Source organism: Micromys minutus (assembly GCF_963924665.1).
Source record: "Micromys minutus genome assembly, chromosome: 6".
NCBI lineage: Eukaryota > Metazoa > Chordata > Mammalia > Rodentia > Muridae > Micromys > Micromys minutus.
In genome coordinates, this window is record NC_137975.1 from 26,502,062 (window position 1) to 26,526,183 (window position 24,122).

At 45.8% G+C, this 24,122-nt stretch overlaps 1 protein-coding gene across 2 annotated transcripts in view; it reads right to left on the reverse strand.

Annotated features, from left to right (window-relative positions):
- Positions 1-864: 864 nt before the first annotated feature.
- The window catches only part of NAV1 (neuron navigator 1), a 247,604-nt gene continuing 224,346 nt past the window's right edge, over positions 865-24,122 (reverse strand). For both annotated transcript variants that reach the window (XM_080918567.1, XM_080918568.1), the window contains 14 exons: positions 21,970-22,094; positions 18,523-18,716; positions 18,081-18,273; positions 17,823-17,991; positions 17,551-17,648; positions 16,692-16,787; positions 16,306-16,465; positions 15,687-15,922; positions 14,498-14,652; positions 14,282-14,353; positions 13,612-13,808; positions 12,873-12,991; positions 9,850-10,047; positions 865-7,885 (listed from right to left, as the gene is read on the reverse strand). In XM_080918567.1, coding sequence (XP_080774693.1) covers positions 7,790-7,885; positions 9,850-10,047; positions 12,873-12,991; positions 13,612-13,808; positions 14,282-14,353; positions 14,498-14,652; positions 15,687-15,922; positions 16,306-16,465; positions 16,692-16,787; positions 17,551-17,648; positions 17,823-17,991; positions 18,081-18,273; positions 18,523-18,716; positions 21,970-22,094 — 2,108 coding nt within the window. In that variant the 3' untranslated portion in view covers positions 865-7,789. The remainder of the gene's footprint in view (positions 7,886-9,849; positions 10,048-12,872; positions 12,992-13,611; positions 13,809-14,281; positions 14,354-14,497; positions 14,653-15,686; positions 15,923-16,305; positions 16,466-16,691; positions 16,788-17,550; positions 17,649-17,822; positions 17,992-18,080; positions 18,274-18,522; positions 18,717-21,969; positions 22,095-24,122) is intronic.

Genomic DNA, 24,122 nt, shown 5'->3' on the forward strand with positions numbered 1-24,122 from the left:
TGGTGATTCCCAACTATAATATTTTTGTTGCTACTTCATAACTGTAATATTGATAGTTATGAATTGTAAATATCTGATACGTAGGAGATCTGATATGTGACCCTCGTGAAAGGGTTGTTCAATCCCCAAAGTGATCTCAGCCCATAGATTGAAAACCCTTAGTTGAAGGAGAGGCTGGTGCATTTCCAAAGTCTGCAGTAGATGGAGGACCCAAGACCTCCCTACCTCCAAGCTGGAAGCCTTGATTTCTGGTGAGGGAAACTGTCAGTTATTGACTTGACATAAACTAGAATTACCTGGGAAGAAAAAAACCTCAACTTAAGAATTAGCTGCGTCAGATTGGCCTGTTGCCAAGTTTGGGACCCACTTCTTAATTGCTAATCAACATAGTGGGAGCTAGCCCATTGTAGTTAGTACCATCTCCAGGCAGGTGGGCCAAAGCTATCTAAGACCAAAGCAAGCGATCCAGTAAGTAGCACACCTGAGTGGCTGTGGCTTCAATCCTCTTCCTAGAGTTCCTGCCTTGGCTTACCTTTACAATGGACTATGACCTATAGGATGAAATCAAAACCCTTTCCTCCCCACGTGGTTTTTGTTCATGTTATTTGCAGCAAAATAAAGGACAAACTGTCCACAATGTACGAGGTAGGGTTCTCTCCTGCTCCCCCCAAAAAAGTAAAAATGACCCCTGCTTATTAACATTTGGTCAGGCGTTTACAAGCAGGTGGGGTTTGCTTCTGAATCAGGCAAATGACATGAACTGTCTGTCACTGCATATCGAGCAGTAAGATAAACCAACACAGAAACCAAGCAGAGAGTGGGCTAGAAAGCCAGAGGACAATACAGGAGATAACTTTATTGAAACGCAAATGGCAGCGAACAGATGAATTTTGCTGGATGGAGACATGCCGGGTAGACAGAGGACCCAGGGAAGGACCTCTGTGGCGATGGAGGAAGGCCATTTCGGCTGCCCAAGGCATGGATTTAATTTTCAACCAATTTTCTTTTCATTTAAAATGAATTACTGAGGGGACAACCCAGCTCTCTTCATGATTGTTACCGCAACTATATACAACAATTTGCTTTCCGGATTCAGTTTTGCCTTTTCCACATCAGGTATAAAAGGGGACGGATTGGAATAGGCGAGGGTCAAATGAGAAGAAAGTAAGACAAACGCGCGCACACACACACACATATCCTGGATTGGGATTTTCTACCCAGTTAAGTTTTAAAAAGTGATCATTCTTGCCCATCCTCCACCTGAGGAATGCCATGCATTTGAGAAACAGACTCTTTCATGAGAAGTGCTGTGTAAAACAGGATAGGGAGGGGGAGGAAAGGAAGCCAGCAGGGCCTGGAACTCTCTATAAATTTGTTTTGTTAAAAGCAATAAAAAGAACAGCATTAGGAAGTGGGGGTGCAGCAGAGCAGTACCGGAAACTGGCAGCAGCGTGGGAGTTTGCTTTTTATCTTCCTTCTTGGAGAAATGCCATGGAAGCAGGATGAAGGCACAGGACCTGGGATGGCAGGGAAGCAGGATGCTACAGGACCTGGGATGGCAGGGAAGCAGGATGAAGGCACAGGACCTGGGATGCAGAGAAGCAAGATGCTACAGGACCTGAGATGCAGGGAAGCAGGATGCTACAGGAGCTGGGATACAGGGAAGCAGGATAATGGCTACAGGTGCTGGGATGTGAGGAAGCAGGATGCTACAGAACATGAGATGGCAGGGAAGCAGGATGATGCCACAGGAGCTGGAATGCAGGGAAACAGGATGACGCTACAGGAGCAAAGATACAGGGAAGCAGGGTGATGGCTTAGGAGCTGGGATGCAGGGAAACAGGATGATGCTACAGGAGTGGGAACACAGAGAAGCAGGGTGACAGGGTGATGCTCTAGGAGCTGGGATGCAGGGAAACAGGATGATGCCATAGGAGCTGGATGGATAAGGAGGGTAATTTTAGTGTAAATGTTTTACTCTTGTTTCCTTGGACTTCCTTCCAGTGCTTAGTCCCTGGCTCTAGAGACCCAGTACTAGTGATTTTTAATACTCTACACAAAAGTGCTTTTATAGAAGGGAAACTGACAAATTTGAAACAAAACTGCTTATAAAAGTCTCAACCCTTCCATGGCCATTTCTGCTAGTTTGTGAGTTTGGAAACCTATGAAGCTCTTTCAGAGGAAAAGAAATTAAACAAAGGATTTTATTTTATTCTATTTGCAGAGTACTGTATTTAGGTCCTGTTGTGGGAAAAGGCAAGGTTGAACCTAAGGACGTAGATACTTTCACTGTGTAGAACCCTCTCTTGTGGGCTGAGCAGAGACATGGCCTTTCTGGCCTAACCGGAACCCCACAGCTGTCTGCTGCCCTGGGGAAGAAGGTCTGGCTAGGCTCTCAGACTCATCAGAACTCTTAACCACTTAAAGAAGGGAGAGGATTGTTGCCAGGAGAACATTTTACCATAGAGATGCAAATTAGATTTTATTTTACTATTTGCAGAAAAAGAATCCTTCAGAACAGCAAATCTGAATGAGACTTCCAACAGAATTCCTTAATGGAGACCCCCTAAGTTTGCCAGGTAGAAATTTCAGAGGCAGGACTTTTCCAACTAGAGGCTGCGCTCAGGAGAAATGCAGAGCTTCTCCGACTTCCACCCCAAATCACATTATTTTCACTGTTAACTCCCAGAAACCTAATTATGAGAAAAGACTTTGAAATGGTAACGTTTTAATTAGACCGTAGATGCTTATTTGGGGTCCTCAAACATCAAACATCTTGGAGCAAGGGCTCTCACGCATTGAATTCACTAAAAGAACTGTTAAAAGCATTGCCGGGCACTGCCACAAAGATCTGACTTGGCAAATCTGGGTTAGAGCCAGGGAATTTTATTCCTACCACATTCCCACACGCTGCTGTTGCTCATCTGCTATACGGCATGAAATATTGAATCAAGAACCAGGATTCCCCTTTCAGGATCACATGTCAGAGGATGTTTCCCTGTGACATAGCCATTAAAGAAAATCCAGAATATCAAACCAGAATGAACTGATATAAATAGGTGTACTTTTAAACTTTCGTTTCCTCCCTGCGGTTTCCAAAGTTCAAGACTGCTGCTTTCCAGTTTATTCTATCTTCCCCACAACAGCATGTGCTTCCAGGGCTAGAGTGTACACCAGTGTGTCCTGGGCAGTGGGGAGAGCCAAGCTGGTGGCCCTGTTGTCCCTGAGCAGGTTGAGGATTGATAAGGCTGATTCAGTTATGAAGAACAGTGTCTTCAGGCTTTGGCCATTTGAAACACATTTTTGGGCCTCCTTGTGGTGAACTCTCACGAATAGTTAGTTCATACTACAGGGTGTATTATAGCTGAGCCCAGTGATGCAGGCTGACATCCCAATTACTTGAGAGGCTAGTGTGTGTGTGTAGAATCATCAAATTCAGAGCTTGTCTGGAATATTCAGTCAATTCAGAGCCATTATGGGTAATTTAGTGAATGAAACCCTGCTTTAAAACCAAAGTGAAGACTAGAGACAGAGCTCAGTGATGAGCAAATGAGAAATCCTAGATTTAATGCCCAATACTAGGATAGAAAAAAAGTGTACCAACAACTGCTGGTACATCCATCTTAGCCATCTCTTATTAGCCAATTTGTTGTACCAGCCATTTTACTTATCACAAGGGTAGTTGGCTCATGGAGTCCACTTACTAGTGTCAATCTAGCTAGTGGGCGGGACTCTGGGAAGAAAGACTAGAGAGAACAAGGAGCTTTAATTAACCATCTGAGTCACTTCAACACTTGAACCCTGGATTAGATTTGTGATCAACACAACTTCCTCTCCCAAACCCCTTTGCCATAAGAAAGATTACTGTCATCTGAGTCACCTGATCAGGCTTGCGTTCTCAGTGCACACGCTGGCTGCTGGGAATGAGTTCCACTTGGGATGACAGGAAGTGTGTGAGAACCCTACTTCTTCTTTCCCTACTTTTCTGGAAAAAGACAGGAAACAGAGTTTATCATCAGAGTCCATGAGGGCGTGGTGCTCCTCTGAACAATGTGACTCATCTTTGCGAACCATCAGGAAGGAGGTGAGTATATGAAGTCTTACATAGACTCTTGCAAACTAGAGAAGCCACACAGCACAAAATGAAATGGAGAGGGGGGAAAATCATTATTTTGTCTTATGTACGGACAGATTAGAAGGTTGGTAATTCAAGACCCAAATGTTTACCAACCAAGAAAGGTTTTCTTGTGGGCTCTCTCCGTGGTCTTTTACCCCATTCTCCTTCCTTGCCAGCCTCTACCTTCCAAATGATTGGACTACATGAAACTACATGTAATAAGGATTTACAGAGACAGAAATAAGCACCAACGAATTACCAGACAGGAGGTATCAAAAATAATAATGTTCCACAAAGCCCCAGAAGATACAACGAACTGCTCATGTATGAGAGGACAAACAGAAAGATGCTCAGACATCAGGTCCCATAGCAGCCTCCAATACCTAGTATTTTATTTTTTAGTGCTTAGGCAGGGACTGAGAAACAAACACATTGAACACAACTTATTGATCTTCATCCCCAAGTGCAAGGGACTCTGGGAGCCTCTCCTGGAGCTGAGGCTCTCCAAAGGTTGATGTTCTTCACTAGCCAACTTTGGTGAGGGATGGAATCTGGAGTTAGAAGGAAAGGAAATAGCAAAAACTGCAGAATTAGATAGGCTGGATTCTTCTGAAGGTGCGTAGAGATTGGGAGTTTAGCTGTGGGACCCAGTTTTTCCTTTCTGAGATGTCCTAGTAGTCTCAACCAAGAAGCAAGTGTGTAGGTTGGAAAGAATGCTGTGGATTTGCTCTTTGCCATGAATTCTTAGGCAGTGAGGGGGAGCTCAGGCTTTTTGCTTCTTATAAGTCTGGATGAGCATCCCGAGGGGTTATAGCACCATGAGGAGGCTCAACCTTCTGCAATGGCCACAGAACCACGATCCTTTTTTTTTTTTTTTTTTTTTTTTGAGATGGTTGATCCTATGGTGAGGGGCCCAGATGTGCAACTGTAAACAGGGTCCCAGGCTCCGGAAAGAAAGTGGAGGCTTCAAGAGCGCTTCACTAGATGGGAGCACACTTCCTGGAGTACAGCTATTTGATGCCTGAACTAAAGAAATGTAGCAGTCAACTGAGAGAAGAGGGTGGTGGATCCCAGGAAGAGAAATAAAGTTCTAGTAGGAGAGGCCTCCAGAATCAACTTGCTGCAGACCCAAATAAAATTCTTGATGGTATCCATGGTTACCACAGAGACAATCCCTCCGTAGTCTGAGGCAGTTGGAATGGAAAAAGGCATATTTCCTACTTTCCTTCTTAAGTAGCCAGTAACATCCATGTCAGAAGGCACTGGCTGGGCAGCACCAGAAAAGGGTGAGAGGCTCAAGCGTTAGGATGTTAGCGAAAGTCTGAGCCTTGCCGTGGTACTGAAGCTTTGGATAGGGTTCGGAAGAGACCTTCCCTTCCTTCTAAGTTGGAACACCCAGCTCAGGGGGCCTTCTCATTCTGCACAGCAGAGACCTTAAGGCAGTGATTTCAGCACCATCCTCGGACAGCCGGCCTCTTCCCACCACAGAATTGCATATTTTGCAGCTGAGTTGGGGATTTTCACAGCTCATAGAATTAGCAGCAGTAGCAACAACAGTCTACAGAATAGAGGACCCTGTCATCCCTGGGGCTACCAGGTGGATATAGAAGCTTTTGCTGGGGGTGGAGGGGCACAAGAGGGACAAGCTAGACCTTCTTGGGGATCTGTCAAGAGTCAGATGCATGGAACTCCTTGGCTGGGTGGAACAATGGCCCAGGTTTGTTTGCCAACAGAATCTTGGTATAGATTATGGTAAGTCTTGTGCTACTTAGGAATTTGAAGGGCATACAGTTAGGCCCAGGCTTAATATAGATATTATCCGAACTGCAGAGTGCTGATACATCAGCCCATGAGGCAGCCCAACCTGGAACCTGGTTTCACCGGTTTCTAGAAGAGACAGAAGTAATTTTCCCACTCAAGACAAGCAAGATTTCATAATTCTTCAGGCTCCATTTAAACTGATCCCCAATCTTCTGCCCGCAACATATTGGAGATCTCATTAAAGGCTTCTTTTAATTGACTCCTTGGGCTTCACCTGCTTTTCTCAGATGATTTTCAAGGTCCAGATAACAAGGGTGTGGTTACTTAAAGGAGATTAACATTGCCTCCTAGACCTTGAATTTAAGAACCAAGGCTTGTCTTTTTGTTTTAAAACATAGTGACTGGTATTCGGTTAAATACCCGGTAAGTGCTTGTCAAATGACGAGTGTGGGTTAGGAAGAGGACAACTTCTGCAAGACATAAATCTCTTTAGAAGGCAAATACTGGCCACCAAGTCAAACTCCTCCAGCCTCTTATTCTCTGATTTGAAGCAGCTTACGTAGTTGTTCCATCTCTTGTAAGTGACTATTCACCTGTCAAAAACAAATAAGGGCTAGCTAGGGAATCTTGATTCAGTCAGGCAAAGTGGCTACCATCCAAATAGTGCAGTGAGGGCCCTAACAGGCCATGAGACAGGTGGGTTTCCAGTATTTTGATTTTCCTCCCAGTCCACGATGAAGCTCAGGGTAGGTCTATCATGCCAGAGGATGGGAGGTGAGCTTCCAGGTAGAACGTGCTTTCTCAAGAATCAAAAAGACTGAGTTCTTCTTTTTTTCTTACTATTATGAGCCAATGTTTCTTGTCCCAAATAAGCCCCAAGGATGGCAGAGACAGCAGCGCGGCAGGTGTCTTAACTTGTACCAATAGTATGAAATTAAATTCTCCACAGAAAACCCACTTGGAAAACGAAACTATCCCCTGGAAGGAAACTGAAGTATCTCAATGACGTGAGAAAACTGGAGAGAGGGAGCGAATAAATAGGCAGATGGGAGGAAAAAGTAGAAATAAAATTTAAAAGTTCGAAATTAAAAAGTAGGGTTTATTGACTTTCATGCACATTCAATTAGAGGGCTGAAAGACAGCTCATGGTCTTTCTCCGAAGGCTGTTATGTTACTCTTGTGGCTTGGTGACATTTTAGATTGGCAGCCATCTTGCGATGTCCCCTATTGTCATCCAGAAGGCAAGATCTGGCAGCTCTCTTTCCATCTTGGCAACTGGGTCCCCTCCTTCCAGCTTCATCTTTTCCATTGCCGTTTTTACCTTCTACTGATTGAGTTACACATATATTTTTTGTTTTGTTTTGTTTTTGTTAAACCACATGCTTCTTTTTTTCTGGGCTCTGGCCAGATCTCTGGGGGAAGGTTGTTGGCAGTGTTGACAGAATTGGGAAGGGTTTGCAAGAAAGTCTGTAGAGCCTCCTGCCTCCCTTAGATTTTCCCACATTTGACTGTGTCTCAGCGGTGTTCATGAGAACCAGCTTGGAACTGCTGCAGTTGGTTGTCTTGTTTGTTTCTTTGTGTCTTCTAAATCCCTCCCCAGAAAGCCCAAGAGTTTGTAGGTGAAACAAAACTTGGAAGAAAAGACCCAGAATCATCTTTTCTCCTAAGTCGTAAGAGGAGGCCAGCAAATGTATTTAAGGGGCGTGAGTTCCCAAACTCCACCCCTTCAGTTCCTACTAGAAAGTTCTCTAAGGTTCAGCACCAAGAACCGTCCCTCCTCCTGCCCCCTTCTTCCCTCCTGTTCTCTTGGCGAGGCTGGTGAGCCAGAGCTATGAAAGAAGAAGGCAGAGGAGAGTTAATGACGCTGAAGCCAGCCTTCTGCCATCCAGGGTGACAGTGACTGCTGGGCCCTCAGAGTGTCGCCTGGAGGTTGGGGTCCAGGATAGTCTCTCGATCTGGTGACTCAATGTAGTTGGCAGCTTCTTGAAGTTTCAGCAGCATGGCCATCTAGAAAGAGGCAAACATGGTGGTGAATGCAAGAGGGGGATGCTGGATCCCGCCTACAGGGAAACCCAACCCAAACCAACCAGCCTGTATCACACCTGATCCTTGGTGTGACTACGAATATGGAGTTTAGAGGTGGTTCGTAAAGAAGTGGCAACTTCTTCAATCCCGACTGTCACCCATACACACGAACCGTTACCTGGGACACCTTTGCTATACGAGCTGTCATGGGTGCAGAGGATACCAAAGAACAATACTTCCCATGTTTCAGGATGCATTCCAGGGATGAGAGGTACCCACCAGCTTACACAGGGAGTAAAGAGGGAAGTGCTGTAACTGACCCGGACTCTCAGAATTCCCCTGCGGTAGATCACACTCCAACAGCTAGGCTCTGTGCTATCCCCAGACGCTGTTTTGAGTCTGCCACCTCAGCAGACCCCTCTGCTGTTCCATTTTATAGCTTAGGCTTCAGCTAAGTGAGCCTGGTTGGTGCCACTCACAGCGCCAGCCTCTTCCGTCTATGTTATTAATCAGTCTTCTGGTCAAACAAAATGTCTTGACGTAGACAACACTCATTATCAAACAAAGTCCAAATTTAAGTAAAAATATATTAAGACTTAATTGGACTCATTCCTGACTGGAAAGGTGTGAAGGCAAAATTGATTTGTGTGTGTTAAGTTCCATTGCGTTCTGCTAACTTACCCTCTAACACGGTTTTAGTACCGAATATCCCCACAGTGGAGTATGGAAGTCTGCATCTCAGACCTACCACCTACTGCCAATGTAAAAGAGGGGCTCCTCGCTTTCATTTGTATTTCCTCGTTGTTAGATGGTGTGAGGATCTTATGTCTTTATGTCACCTGGATTTCCTCTAGTCAAATAAATGCCTCTTCCTCTTGAATCTTTCACTCTGCCTCTGGTTTATAAGCTTTCTTATATTTCATGTAATTTATTTCTTTATTGGTGTGTGTGTGTGGGGGAGATGCTGGAGAATGCAGGTGTGCACATCCCATGGCATACACATGGAAGTCAGTGGCCAACTTTTGGGAGTCAGTTCTCTCCGGAAACTGACTGTCAGCTTCTTTTACCCGTTGAGCCATTTTGCCAGCCCTGCACGCATCTTTTAGCTTTATACACTGAAGATACTAATTGTTTTGGCTCAATCCATTGAAAGTATTTTCCCCAGCTTATGTTTTACAGAATCCATGTAGCTGATGAAGTCTCAGAAGAATATTGGGGGAGGGAGAGACGGGGAAGCGCTAACAGCCCTTACTGTGCTATTTCCTTGGTTGATGAGAGTTTTTACATTTTAATTATTATTATTATCATATTTAAAGATTTATTTATTTATTTCATGTATGTGGGTACATTGTTGCTGCCTTCAGACACACCAGAAGAGGGCATCCGATGCCCATTACAGATGGTTGTGAGCCACCATGTGGTTGCTGGGAATTGAACTCAGGACCTCTGGAAGAGCAGTCAGTGCTCTTAACCACTGAGCCATCTCTCCAGCCCAATTTTTATTATTTTTAGTTGTGTGTGTCTGCATGTAGGTATGTCCACATGAGCACAGTGCCTGCTCAGGAACTGCGTCAGATCCCATCAGAGCCAGAGTCCTAAGCTTAGATAGGTGCTGAAAACCCAAATGGGTTCTCTGGAATAGCAGCAAATGCTTGTAAGAGCTGAGCCACCTCTCCAGCCCTTCTTCAGTCTATTTGCTTACACAGACTGTCTAAAACTTGTGTCTTGGCTAGAATATACTTTCCCGAATGTGTTATCTAGCTTCAGTCAGGATGCAGGCTTGAGCTCATTGCAAGAATCCTGATGCTCAAGAATCCCTCGCTGGCCTCATTCTGGTCCTAGCTGAAACCCTTCCATGCCCGAGCCCCCTCAGAACATACACGAACAGCATATGAACTCAGTTTTTAGGTACTCTGTGGCTTTTTAAAAGATGGCTTTTTACTCACCAGGGGGTCTGAGTCGAGGGAGTTTGGGGTGCTGTCTTTGACTGTCCTATCCTCCGGAGGTGAGGCAATGCTGTGAGGGCCCACAGACGGTGGGGGCAGGTGGTACAGCTTTGATTGATCTTGTTGGGCTGATGGCCAGGGTAGAGTGTCCCGGACCCATTCCACCGGATCTTCCCAAGCAGCCTTTTGTCCATGGACCTGGAGAAGAAACACGTGAACAATGAGAGGGACAACAGAGGAGAAGCTTATATTGTCTCCTCTTTATTTCATTAAAAAAAAAAAAAAAAAAAAAAAAAAAATATATATATATATATATATATATATATATATATATATATTAGTCCCTGGAAATATATCCTTTCTTAAACAGAAAGACTGGCAGTTTTGAACTTCTCATTAAAAAAAAAAGTAGTTATAAACTGCAAGAAAAATTAAGAATAACTTCTCACATTGTCTTAAAGGTTTGTTTAGAAGTAGTCTTACTATATAGCTTTTCCCAGTCTGGAATTCATTATGTAAAACAGGCTGGCCTTGAACTCTCAGAGCTCATCCGTCTCTGCCTCCCAACTGCAAGTGCTGGGATTAAAGCACGTACCACCACAGGCCTAGACAATCTCTTTTTAACAGTACCACTATGAAGTCCTGGCTGTCGCAGTGCTTGCTATGTAGCCCAGGCTGGTCCCAAACTGAGAGCTTCCAGAGGCTACAGTCATGTGCTACATAACTAGTTAAACCTTTAAAACTGTTACTTTTCTCACTAGGTAATGCAGGCTGGCCTCAAATCTGTGACACTCACACCTTGTCCATTTATCCAAATGCTTGAATTAAAAGCATGTGACACAACATGGCCTAGATTAACGAACAATATATTTATTTATGTAGTTAGTTAGTTTCTGGGAGTCGAGACTAAGAACTTAAGTCAAGTAGACAAGTAATCTACCATAGCTGTGTTCTTATATTTATATATTTAAAAATTAAAAAATGCATTTAAAGATAGGTGATATGAAGGACAGGATACAGACAAAGGAAACATGAATCACGACAGAGAGTATAAAGCTATGGTTTGTTCTGGTTTCAGCTCTGCCACTGCTGCTGCTGCTGACTGAGGACGACAATGATGACTTTTGTCCATGTGGTGGATAAATGAATAAAAATGTAATCTACAGTAAAAGTGGAAAGCCGTACGTGATGCCCCATGACTTTGACACAGCCATTCTAACTGTACAGAAGCTCACGGAGATGTGCAGGCTTCAAGACTGGGCAAGAGTTTAAGTGGCTCCTTAATCTAGCTGTGTGACACTTTATTTGTGAGTCTTTGAAAAAGAAGCAATTCAAGAAATATAGAATTTTATACAAATTTGTAAAGCACACCGTATTTAAAACATGTATCAGATGTGGAATGGTTAAATCAGGCCAATGATAGTCTATTTGGTGGTGAGAACACCTAAAATATGTTTAATTTTAAAGTATATGGTAATCGGCCTTGTCTGATGGTACATCTCTCAAACTTATTTCCTCTGTCTGGATGAATCTCTGTATCCTCCGACTGAGATCAACCCCACCTACCTCTCTAGCCCTGGCAGCCACCTACTGTTCTCTGCTTCTCTGTCTTTGGCTTTGGTAAGCTCCACATGTAAGTGAGAACATGCATTAATAATATGTTTTTATCCCTGGCTTATTTCACTTAACATACGGTCCATATGTCCATCTGACTCCAACTGACCCCCATCCATGTCCACACTGCACTGTAGAATATGCACACACCTTCATTGTCTATTCACCAAGATGGACGCCCATGTTACACTAGACCTGTGTACAAATTTCATGACCCTGTAATTATACTTTCTCGGGGAGTAATTCTTCAATTTTAGTCATACATAATATCTTTTAGTATTTAAATTTTTGTTGTTATTTCAAGACAGGATTTCTCCGTGCACGAAAGCCCTGGCTGTAGACCAGGCTGGTCTTGAACTCAGAGATCCACCTTTCTCTACCTCCCAAGTGCTGGAACTAAAGGCATGCACCACTGCCACCTGGCTAGATATTATCTTTTAAATTGGAAATCCACTAATTATACTGCAAAATTTTCTTAACAATATCACACATTTATAAATGAAGTAATCACTTATAGTATTTGCTAGAAAACACCTTTAGAAATATATCATCATATAGACCTTCCTCGATAAAATTACTTTTATGGGGGATACATCACTGAGAATTAGTTACTGGTCATTGAGTCACAGGATGTTAGCGCTAGAATGGATGTCAGTGATGATTATGAGCTAATTACAGGAGCAAATTTACCCAATTTCACAACTATTTTTCGAGAGAAGACATGCAAAGAGCCAAAGGGGCGTTTCAATATACTCAGGATCACTAATCACTAGGGTAATGCCAATCAAAACCAAAATTAGTTAAGAGCTCAGCCCACTAAGAATGGTGGATGATTCCTCTCGAGACTAGAGACCACAAATGTGGAACAAACAGAAGCCTTGTACACTCCTGGTGGGAATGTCAGTTAATATCTCCATAATGGAAAACAGTACAAAGACTCCCCAAAAAATTTAAAATAGAACCACTTTACTATCCAGCAACCTTTCTGCTAAGTAAACATTCAGAAGAAAGTTGGTATGCTGAGCAGACATCTTCACCCCCATGTTGGTGCGGCACTGACAAAGCCAAGTGATGGGAACTACCCGAGTGTCTATCAACCGATGAGCAGGATAAAGAAAATCCGCCTGCATACATAGTGGAATATGATCCAGTCATAAAAGAACTGAAGACTTGCCATTCACAGCAAGCATGGTTGCGAGTACGGAAATAAGCCGCACAGAGAAAGACAAGCATCACATGACCCCAGTCCTATGTGGTATATGAAAATTGATCATAAGATATTTAAGCATTGTGGTTATTAGAGGCTGGGGAGCCCAGGAAGGGAAAACTGTGGGAGGCTGGTCAGTGGGTAACAAGTCATAGTTAGAAAGCGATCAGAAGGCCGAGTAGCATCAGAAGGTGAGGCTCACCTTGATCCCATCCTTGGCTCCTTCCTGTAGATAGGGAATGATGGAATTATTCCACAGGTCAATGAACCAGGTCCGGAAGTCCTCAATGCCAATGGGACAGGACAGAAAGAAGCAAGGGCCTAGAGAAAATGACACAGCCATGAAGAAGCTTGAGAGCCTTGGTCTGTCCTGCCCTGCTTCCTTTACTCCTTGTCACAAGGCACAGAGGTGTGACCTCCAGAGCATCATAGGAAATGAAGAAGTCATACAGAAACATCGGGTGCCGACTGTCCGGCAAACCGATGATATTTACAAGGTGGGAATGAGACAAGGAGGAAGGGAAGTGTCTCAATTCCCTTCTGGATGCCTTCTCTCCCTTTTGCCATTAACCATGAGAAATGGGGCAGGGGGTGACAGCCTTACATTATAACCTATTTTATTTAATTAACCTATTTATTTTTAAGATTAGGGGAGGTCTAGATATGTTGCTCAGGCTGGCCTTGAACTTGTAGTGGGTCCATGCAATTTGGTCTCAGCCTACTTGATAGCTAGAACCACAGGTGCACACTACACTGCCTGGCTTTCTGATGTCTGAAGGGTTTTATCCAATCCAGAGCTGCGTCGGAAGGGCTTACTAAATACTCAAGTGGGTCGACTCCATTAAGCAAAGAGCACCTCCCTCCTGGGGGGGTAAGATACAAGACAGTTAACTGCTTCCAGCCCCCGCTCCCCCACCCTGGGGGGAAGCTAGACCCAGTACCAATGAGGAAATCCGAGGTGCTGTGTTTCTCAAGGAAGGTGTGGAGGTGATACCACAGCTTGGGCACCCAGTCCAGCACCCGAAGCAGCTCTTCCTTGTTAGCATTGACGTCACTGTCTGACTCTACCAACTTCCTCCGCAGGTAACGGACCAGAAAGCCATTGGCTGGCTCCACGTTGTTCGAGAAGGTCAGCATCCTGTCACCAGGGACAGAAAGAACAGAGTCCGGGTGTCAATGGGGACACTGCCAGGATCCATCCCAACAGTCTGGCCTTCCTCCTGCTTGTCTCCCACTAACACCCCCTTGACTTCTCAAGCCACAGGAGGTGACAATGGCAATTAGGTAGCAGATCTGGGAAGGCAGGGCTGAGTTTCAACTCAGTGGTCCTCAAATAACTACCTGGCTTCACAGAGTAACAAAAAAAAAAAAAAAAAGTTCTCAGTACAACAGCCAGCCAGGATCTCTTCTAGTCCTTCCCTTCCCTTAAAATCCTCTTGCACACTCTGATAAATAAGACCATCTACTTCCTGATGTCCCACAGCCTGCAAGGGTCTGCCTGTTCTCTCTTGCTACTTACAGCTCCTCTGCCCTCAAGCTCAGGATTTACTTATTGTTCTTTACAGATCCCCAAGGAAGGCCAGAAGGTTCATGCAAGGACACAGTTCTTACCTGAAGCTCAAGTGCAAGCCATGGTTGGGTGTCATTTTTACAGGCTGGTTGGTGGTACCTATAATATAGGGACTGTGGGAAGAGAGGGAGGATTCACTTAGAGCTGCCTTAACAGTTGCTGTGTGCCATGTGCACAGGCTTGGCAGCTCACAGACTGGACTGGGCTGCATTCTCCTCCCTTTTTCCACAGTGCTAAATGGTCCTCCCCAACCTTACCATTTGTGATACTTGCAGGTGAGGGCCCCATTGACCAGCTCACTGATGGAGCCTGCTTCACTCAGATCATCCAGAAGGATCACCAAGGGCACATCCCCAATTCCCGTTTCCCGGTCTATCTGGTTGGCTAGGTTGGAGAGGTACAGTTGCAGATCCTGGAGTAAAGACAGTAGGTGAGCCCTCAGGAATCGGCACTTGAAGAACTTGGAGAAGTTTTACTAATTCCATATTGCCCTGGGACCCTCAGTCCCTGTTGGATATACTTGTACATTGGATTACAGACCCACTCACCCACCCACCGTCTGTCCGTCCGTCCGTCCATCCATCCATCCATCCATCCACCCACCAAAGTGCTGGGGATTGAACCTAGGGTCGTGCACATGCTAGGCAAGCACTCTGCCACTAAGCTAAGAAACATCCCCACTAAATCTGGAGTAATCTATTCTGAAATGGCTTTTCACGGAGTTGATGTTACAACCTTCTCAGGTTGGGAGAGCCAAGGCTTGTGCCATTCCAGCTTTAGGGTACACTCAAAGAACATCTCTGGAGGAGATGACATGTAATATTTAATTCTGAGCACCTCCCTGCTATAGCCCTCGGTCTGATGGGAACACTGACAAGCAAGGTGGTGGGAAGAGAAGACTGAAGGGTTAAGATTGACAGCACCCGAAGGGTGTAGAGGAGAGGCTGCAGTTCACTGTTGATCGACTAAAGGAACTGAGGTAGCGGTGAGAGAAACTAGGGAGGAGGAAGGTATGGGCGAAAGAAGCTAAGAGCAAGCTGGGGCAGGAGACACGGCCTATAATCCTAGTTACTTGGGAGACAGGAGGATTGCACGTTCAGGCAACCTGGAGAGCTTATGGAGACAGAGCTTGGGGATGTAGCTCAGTTTACAAAGTGCTTGCCCAGCACGCACGAGGCCTTGTGCTTAATACTCAACACCGTGCACAGGTAACTGGGGCAGGGGAGAGAATGGTGGGAGGATTGCTAGATCCAAGCCAGCCTGGGCAAGACCCTGATTGGAAAGAAAGAAAGAAGGGGGAGGGGAAGAAGAGAAGAGATGACAAGACAGGGGCGGGAAAGAACATGGAGATGGACAGAAATGTAAGGCAGAGCTGTGGGCAGGGAAAAGGACTAGGGGCATGAAGGGCTGGGGAAAGGCTTGCGGGAGGTCTCAGGAGGAAGCCACCTTGCAAGACTGCTGGTGCATGTTGAAAGTGCTGACGATACCATCCGTGACCTCGCGACCCGAGCGCTCCACTAGGTACTCGGCTAGCCGATTGGTCAAGTAGGTCTTGCCGGTGCCACTAGGGCCGGAGAGCACCAGGCGCCGGTGCTTGAGCAGGAGGCTGATGTAGTGCTGCATCATGGGCTTGGGAATGAGCGTCTCGAACACCAGGCTGTCGACACACTTCTCCTTCAGACCTGCACCCCACCCCGGGAAGCATGAGTCTTCATCAGCCCGGAGGATGGCAAGACACCCAATGAGCTTTTCCATCACTGTCTACGGGTCCACCGGAGGAAGTCTGAGACATTTGTCTTACAGCTTCAGGGGAAGCCCCTCACCCCCAGCTTTAAAAACTTGGACCTCATTTTTAGGGATTCACTACGAGCTAGAGGAGAATGGGTAGAGAAAGAAGCCTGAGTCCACCAGACTGGATCTTACTGGTTTTTCCTATATTACCCAAGCTCCTTCACACTAAGAATTCCTCATCAATTTCTTGTTACATGAATGTATGATACATTGTTTAATGATCCTCTCCCGGCTGCTAAGCTATACTACGTCACCCCAAGAGACAAAGACTGACCTTTGAGAGCGACCGATATGTTATTGACACCTCGGCGGCAAGGAGGCATCTCTGGGGGCTCAGCATCCAACACTCGTTTTACGTGGCTCAGACTATAGCCGTGTATGGACTCAGTGCTTAGTCCCAGGGTGGAAGCTGGGTCCATTTTAGAAATGTAGTCCTGATGGGAGAACAAGAGAGCTGAAAAGACGCAGCTACAGATAGAAGAACCGTTAAGAAAAGACCAACTATTACAGGTAATAGGGAGGTGTAGAAGACCAGGATGTGTATCCTCCTATTCTGTCCTCCTCAATAAAGCACCAGAGGTGCCTAGGATCCCAAGGTATGGGTGACAGAAAGCCCCTTGAGAAGATGAGCAACTTCTCTGAGTGTGAGGATCATCTCACCTTGAACACTTGGAAAACGGCTTCATCCAGCATCTTCCAGTCAACCTTGCCGCTGACTTTGCTGCAACCCAGGAAGAACTCCTGCTGCTTTAAGTCCTGTAAGGTTAAGGTTGAAGCACGTGAACCTCAGCAAAGCTTGACACTAGAAAGGGAGATTATAGGACGCCTCGGGAGCAGAGTACTCTAGTTGCGCAGATATTTGGAACTCTCTTATTTTTTTTTTTACCCTGCACAAGTGTGATGGTACAGGTGTTCCTCTCCTTTATGAGCACAGCAACCCCCAGAAGAGGCAGGGGAAATCAGAATTTTAAGTTAGCCTCTGCTACACAGCAAGTTAAAGCTCAGTGAGCCACACGAGACCTGTCCTCCTTTCCCCAACCCCACTATAAGTCAGGGCTGGAGACATAGCTCAGTGGTTAAGAGCACTGACTGCTCTTCCTGAGGTCCTGAGTTCAATTCCCAACAACTACATGGTGGCTCACAACCATCTGTAATGGATCTGATGCCCTTTTCTGGTGTGTCTGAAGACAGTGACAGTGTACTCACATACATGAAATGATTCAAAACAAAACAAACAAAACCCAAACCATTATGAGTTAAGATATCATGAGTTCAAAGTGCATTCAGTACATTCAAGCCGCAGGAGCATTTGCTGGTTACTGTCATGGCTGGGAGCTGTGACTCACTGTCCTCATCCAGGGTTTTGTTATGCTTCAAATTACATACCACCAGCCCCAGGAATAGATGGAAACTCAAAATATGAGTAGTTTCTACTAAGCACACAGATTTCGGACCAGTGTAATCTGGGGCCATCTATATCATGCTGGTTCCTATGCTGGCCTTCCCTAGAGTCCCTTACCCCTTTGATGATGTGCTGGGGCGGCATCCGTACCACTACCCGAAGGGTCACCTCCTCCTTTGGACCGCAGGTGCTGATGCCATCCATGGGTGAAAGGTCTGCGGAGATTGAAAAGGACGGATTGGTTTTAAGGCCTCAGCCATACTTCGGGTGTACTGCTACTGCTTACTGACAGCATAATCTTCTGGAGTTCAACACCACCACCTCCTGGCTCGAGGATGCTGGTGAGACCCCTCTCTTCCTACCCAAACGAGCTCTTCTCAAGCAGGTACCTGTGTCTGTGAGACTGGGGCTGAAAGGGTGGCTGAGTGCAAGGCCCAGGGAACGGCGAGGGGACGACAGAGCAGATGACCCAGGGACCTGCCCTAGAGTGGAGCCCGAGGAGGGGCCGGGGGCAACCTTCAGCCGGTCATTCTCCGCTTTCAGCAGGTCCACCTCCAACTGTGGGCGGAAGAGACAGGGCAGGTGGCAAGGGTGGCAGAGATGTCAGGCCCTGCTCTCCCCTCCCGCAGCTCTGCCCACACACTGACCTGCATATTGTGCATGGTCTCTCGGAGCTGGTCCAGCTGGTGGGCAGAGTTGAGGGCCTCTAAGCGGATATCCGTAAGCTTCATCTCTTTCTCCCATAGTTCTGAACGAAGTTCAGACACCTCCTTCTTCTCTGGCTCTTCCTCCTCATTAGCTTGGAACAGTCTAGTGTGGGGGACTGAATGAGCAGGGGTCCTGCAAGAAAGCAAGAGTCAGCCTGGATCGCACAGAAGCACTGGGTGGTAGGGGACATTGACATCCTGGCCCACAGTCCTGTTTGCTTCTGTGTATAGGCTCCCAATTTGTATGTCAGGAAAGGTCCCTCTGTGGGTTTCATGTGCCCAGGGAAAGGACATACTTATGGCGTCATGAGTCAGGGTCTATGGACTTGCTGCCAACTCCAGCCAGCAGTTTACCAGGGTGGCTAGTGGACAGAGCACTTACTCGGTGACCTCAGTGCCCACAGAGGATGAGTTGGAGGATTTGATGGAAGGGGATGCGGTCTCTGTGGAGCCATGCTGTAGTTTGGGGGATGATGGGGCTGAGGAGTCAGGTGTGGCAATCTCCTCAATGTCAGAGTAGGAGGCTGACTTGGGACCCTTCTTAATACTGAAGGCTTTGTTGAAGGAGCTTCGAAGCTAGAAGAGAGCAGAGTCCAGGGAGAGAGAGATGTCAAGGCTGTGTGCTGGGATGGAGCAAATAGCTTTAGGGATGGGACTGGGACGTAGAGGCAGAGGATTTACTTTTATTACACCCACTGTGTGAAGTGTCGCTTGATTGGAGGCATAGAGTTTATCTAGAAATCAGGACTGAGCAAAAATTACAGGGCTGAGAAACTTGTCCAGTCCATGACACAAAACAAAACAACCCAAGCCCCTCCCCAGGTGTCACATGGTACACCTCTCAACAATCCAATTTCACTTGGGCTCATTATACAACAATCTATTAATCTCTTCACAAATCAATCAGAAATTGACAATATTATTCTGTAAAAATCCAGAGAAGGAAGTGATGGCAAGTTTCAGTTAGTATTACTTGTTCTCAGCACATAGCACAGTGGTTAAAACAACCAAATAAAAGATCTCTTTCCCCCTTTATTGTTTTAGAGGCTGGGTCTCACGTAGACCAGGATAGGCTTGAACTCAGTATATAGCAGTGGGTGGTCTTGAACCCTGGATCCTTCTGTCTCTACCTCCCAGGTTGTGGGATGACAGATGTTTACCCCCATGCCCACCTTTTATCACACTGTCTACTTTGCCAAATGTCCTAGGACAAGAGCCATTTCCCAGACAGTCTTTGGCTACGTGGGGCAATAAAATCTGACCACAGCTTGATTGACAGCTTGATTCTGGTGTCGATGAGCTTTGGGTGTTAGGGATGTGAGCTAGATATGCAAGCCAAGGACCTGACCCACACCCATTCACATGCCTCCATACACACATACACACACACACACACACACACACACACACACACACACACACACACACACACAAACACACACAGACAGACATGGGATGGCAGCAAGAGACAGAGAGTAAAGGAGAGGTCAAAGGCTATAGGGGACAAAGGTAAGCCAGATATTTGTAGTTTGAGTAGCAGGTGGTGGGATCTGGGTTATCTTCCTTTCAAGATGTCACATGTCTGAAGTTCCCCGGGAGCTTCTGGAGCTAGTACCTGCTGTGTGTGGACCTTCTAGGTGAAACGTGAGGACCAAGCTGACTGGGCCAAATGGGTAAGACATGTTCAGTTGGCAAAGACACATTATTGTGGAGCATAGCACAGGCCTTCAAAATACCACAATGCTCGGCTGTTTGTAGAGCCGAAGAGCTGAGACTGAGGCCAGAGCGGATGGACACTGTATCTTAAGGAAGGCATTCAGGCTTCCTGACTTCCAACCTGGTGTTTTCTCTATACCACTCTCTCGGGAGTTAGTCTTGTCTGTCTCCTTCCCTCTCTAGAGAGAAGTCCCGAGGCCACAGGCAGCCCACAGCGTGAGCCCTCTGTACACTTCGAACAGTAGTCCTCTATGTGAACTTCAGTATTCTGACAGTCAGGGCTGCAGGGAGCTTGCTCTGTCCCCAAATGCCTCAACCAGTGTATGAAGCAGAAAACCAGGATTCTTTGCTAAGGAGGGGGAGCTTTCTAACTTTCCTAGTACAGATATGCTAGTAGAAATGTAAGAGAAAGAAATGTGCCTCAGGGTGGCTGATAATGTCACCACCTTCCAGAGCACTAAGAATCCAGATTTAGATGACCAACCAGCTTCTTCATATGTGAACATCTGCTACATTCGGCATGTGTGTGTGGAGGTCAGAGGGAAACTTTGAAGAGTCCAAGCCAGGCGTGGAATTCACTATGTAGCCCGGGCTGCCACTGAACTCACTGTGTTCTTCCTGTCTCAGTCTCCCTAGTGTTGGGATTTAGGCATGCACCACCAGGCTGGTAAGCATCTGACTAGGGCAATAGGTTCAGTGTTACCCATCCTTTACAATTCAAGTACCATGCTGGAAGGTTAGTGCAGGGCTCACATGTCTGTTTTGAAGAGAAATTCTAGGCCATGTTCTCTTAACCTTGAACAACACTCTAGTCCCTGAAATGGTCTTAGAAGCTCCATGGTCTCTGGGGTGACAAGTATCTCTTATCCTGGATGAAATATATCCCTCACCTGTCTCCAGTTCACAGTATTCTAAAGCTAAAATTTGGATGAGGCCCAAAATGACTAGGCCTCTAGAGACTGTGATCCAGATAACCTTCACCCATTGGTCCTCTTCCATCTTGGGCTTCTACAGTGAGTGGGACAAAAGTAACAAAGCTCAATTTCTAGATTGCACGAGCTCAAAGTGTCTGCTTGTCACAACAGGTCTATCTTGGAACAGGGGAAGATGGCAGACAAGAGATCTGGATTTTGTTAGCATTTCCAATTTTACCCCTAAGCAGACCACTCCTCTGTCCTCATGAGGGGCAGCGTGGATGGACCATGCAGTGGAGTGAGTTAGGAACTGGGGCAGGTGGGGTTATGAGTGGCTTTTTTTTTTTTTTTTTTAAAAGAGAGGGTGCTTTCTCTGGAAACATGGTGGTGTGCAAAGGGAAAGAAAAAGAACAGGGAGAGGAACCGAGCTTCTTACCTCATAAACCTGGAAAAAAAATAGGGATTTGAGGTCAGCATTTTGGAGGAAATAAAAGGAAACAAAAATGAAAAGCAAGCTGCAGCAGCAACACTAATCATGCATTTCACACAGCTGGTTCTCCACACAGCTGCTCCTCCACACAGCTGGCCCCCCTGTGCACTAGCTCAAAGTCTGTGGCCAGCACTCTACAGCAGGGACAGGGACAAGACGCTCACTCTGGGTCACTCTCCCTTTCAGTCAGGCAGTACCCTACACCTGCGTACAGGTTGTAGAAAGCTGATCCAAGGCCAGTTTAGAGTTACAGGGTACAACACACATAACAAACCCACCTCTGGACCAGACAAAGGCAGCCTTTGGAGCTATATGAAGTCCTACAGTCCCCTCTCCAAAACTAAGGCAACAGCCCCGGGAGCACCTAGAGTGAGCTGCTTGGCTTGTAAATTCTCTCCACATGCCCCGCTCATGAATATTTTCTCAGCTTCTTCTGGGACCAAATATATTTGACCTCATCAGTAGGGAGAGCCCTGGGAGAGCAGATACATATAAAGGCTGCAGGGACGGTGGGGCAGGGTGTAGGGTAGTGGGGAGCTGACAATGGTTAGAGGAATGGGAACTTAGCAGATTTTTGTCCCCAGCAGATGTCACAGCACTGGCACCTTGTTAGAAGGGACCATCTCTCGGTTGATCCTGAAAGGGTCAGTTCCCTGCAGTGGGGTAAGTGACTCCTAGCACGGGCAGGTCCCCCCAAGCCTTTACCTACCCAACTCTTTTTCTTCTTCTTCTTGGCATCAGCATCCTTGCTGCTGCTGCCGATGCTGGAATGGCTGGTGATGCTGTTGAGGCTGGAGATGCTATCTGAGGAATTCTGTCTCTTGATCCGGAGTTCTATTGGTCAGAACAAGTGGGAAGATTGAAAGATGATGGGAGGTTTTAGAAGAGTCTAGCAGGTAGGGGAGAGGAACCCACCAACTTCTAGGTACACACTAATGTAGTGGATCATCCATCCAATGAACATTTATAGTTACAGTTATGCTTTGACACAGGAGAAAATGCAACCATAAAAACAGAACAACTATTCTCAAGAAGCCATCAGCCCAAGTTGGGCATGATGGTGCCCAACACTTGGGAGGAGTGTAAGTTCTGGGCTAGTCTGGGTTACATAGCAAGACCCTGCCCAAAGAAAAAAATAAAACAAAATCAAAACCACAATAAAAAGAAGCCCCAGTTTAATATAAGAAATAGAAAGATTTGGTTAGTTGTAAAAAACCTGGCCCTGAACACATTTATGTGGACATCCTCTGTCTGTCTGTCTGTGTTTTAGCAGAGTCCCACTCTGTACACCAGGTTGATCTTGAACTTGTGACAATCCTCCTGCCTTGCCTCCCAAGTGCTGGGATTACATGTATGAGGCACCATATCAGTTTTTGTTATTATTATTTTTTTTTTTTTGAGACAGGGTCTCACTCCTGTAATTGCCTCTGTAGCCCAGGCTGGCTCTGAACTTGTGGCAATGCTCTTGGTCCATGCCCTGCTTTATTTTTTTCACCCTTCAGCAATGATTAGCTGTCTTTTGGCTCAAGGTCAAGTATAAGCAGCCTTGTGCCTGGCATTTAACTTGACTGAGTTTTAGTTTATTGTCTGATAGGCAGGAAATTGAAATTCTCTGAGGTTTGCAAGAAAAATGAACCACTCTTCTTTAAAGAGGTGGAGAGGGAAGTAAAAGAGCCACTAGAGGAGATGTCTGAATATTGAAAAGCAGAGATATGTCAGATGGGAATGCTGAGAAAAACATTTTTGTTTGAAGAAAGGTATGTGCAGATGTCCTGGGTTCAAGCCCCTTCATAAGTTAAAAAAAAGAAAAGGAGCAAGAATTTGATGGGTATTTGACTAGCACAGGGGGCTTTCAATAGTTGTGAGTTCATCTATTAAGTTAAAACTTGTGTCTAAGATACTTTCAATAACAAAAGACAGCTAGAGATACAGCTGGTGGGCGAGTGCTTGCCTAATATTCATAAGGTGCCCGGCTCAATCTCAGAACTCTGCAAGGGGTAGATCATAAATCTGCAACAGTTAGAAAACTGTGCGTCTTGGTTTTTTTTGTACCATGCAAACGTATTGCCATTTTATAATTAAAATACACCAAGCCATTCCTGTTTAAGCACTAGCTCTGGTGAAACTTCTAGAAGTCCTCCTAATGAAGTTGCTTCTTGACCGACAATAGACAAAGGTGAACATTTCCAGCAGAAAGTCAGAATGTAGAAAATGTACAATTTCAAGAGCAAACTTCGCTTGGGAAATTCGAAATAGCTGGATATCCCAGACGGAGCACCTGCGGTAACAGATCCAATTTTTCTCCTCCTTAAAAAATACGCTTTGCTAGGTTGTTATCTGGAAGACCCGAGTGCAGGTGGGAAAGCGTCCACCTGTGTGGCAGGGATCTTTATAGGTGGAAGCAGGACAGAAGCTGGGGCCAAAAAGAAAAGCACACTTTTGAGAAGGAGGATGATGCCCTGCAACTCTGAAGGGCCAAAGATACATTCTTTCTTTCTGTAACCTGTCTTTCTGAAATGTTTCAAACACAAGAGAAAACTTACAACACAGGAGCCAGATACCCTCCGTCTAGTTCGACCACAGTGAATACTTTCTTACACCTGTTCCCTCCCCACTTTCTCACGCAGTTTGAAAATAATACCTGAAGATAAATCTCCCGTGAAAATGGCTATTTGCTCACAATAGCATTATCAGACCAAGGAAAACCAAATTCCTCCTTATTTAATAACCAGCTCCTATTTAATTTGGAATGCTTTCTGATGTGAACGGACAGTGTGTGGTTACTCTGGGGGAAGGGACGGTAGAGACCAGAGCACTCAGCTAGCCAGGGAATTACTACAGCAACCCAGGAAACAGCAGTGG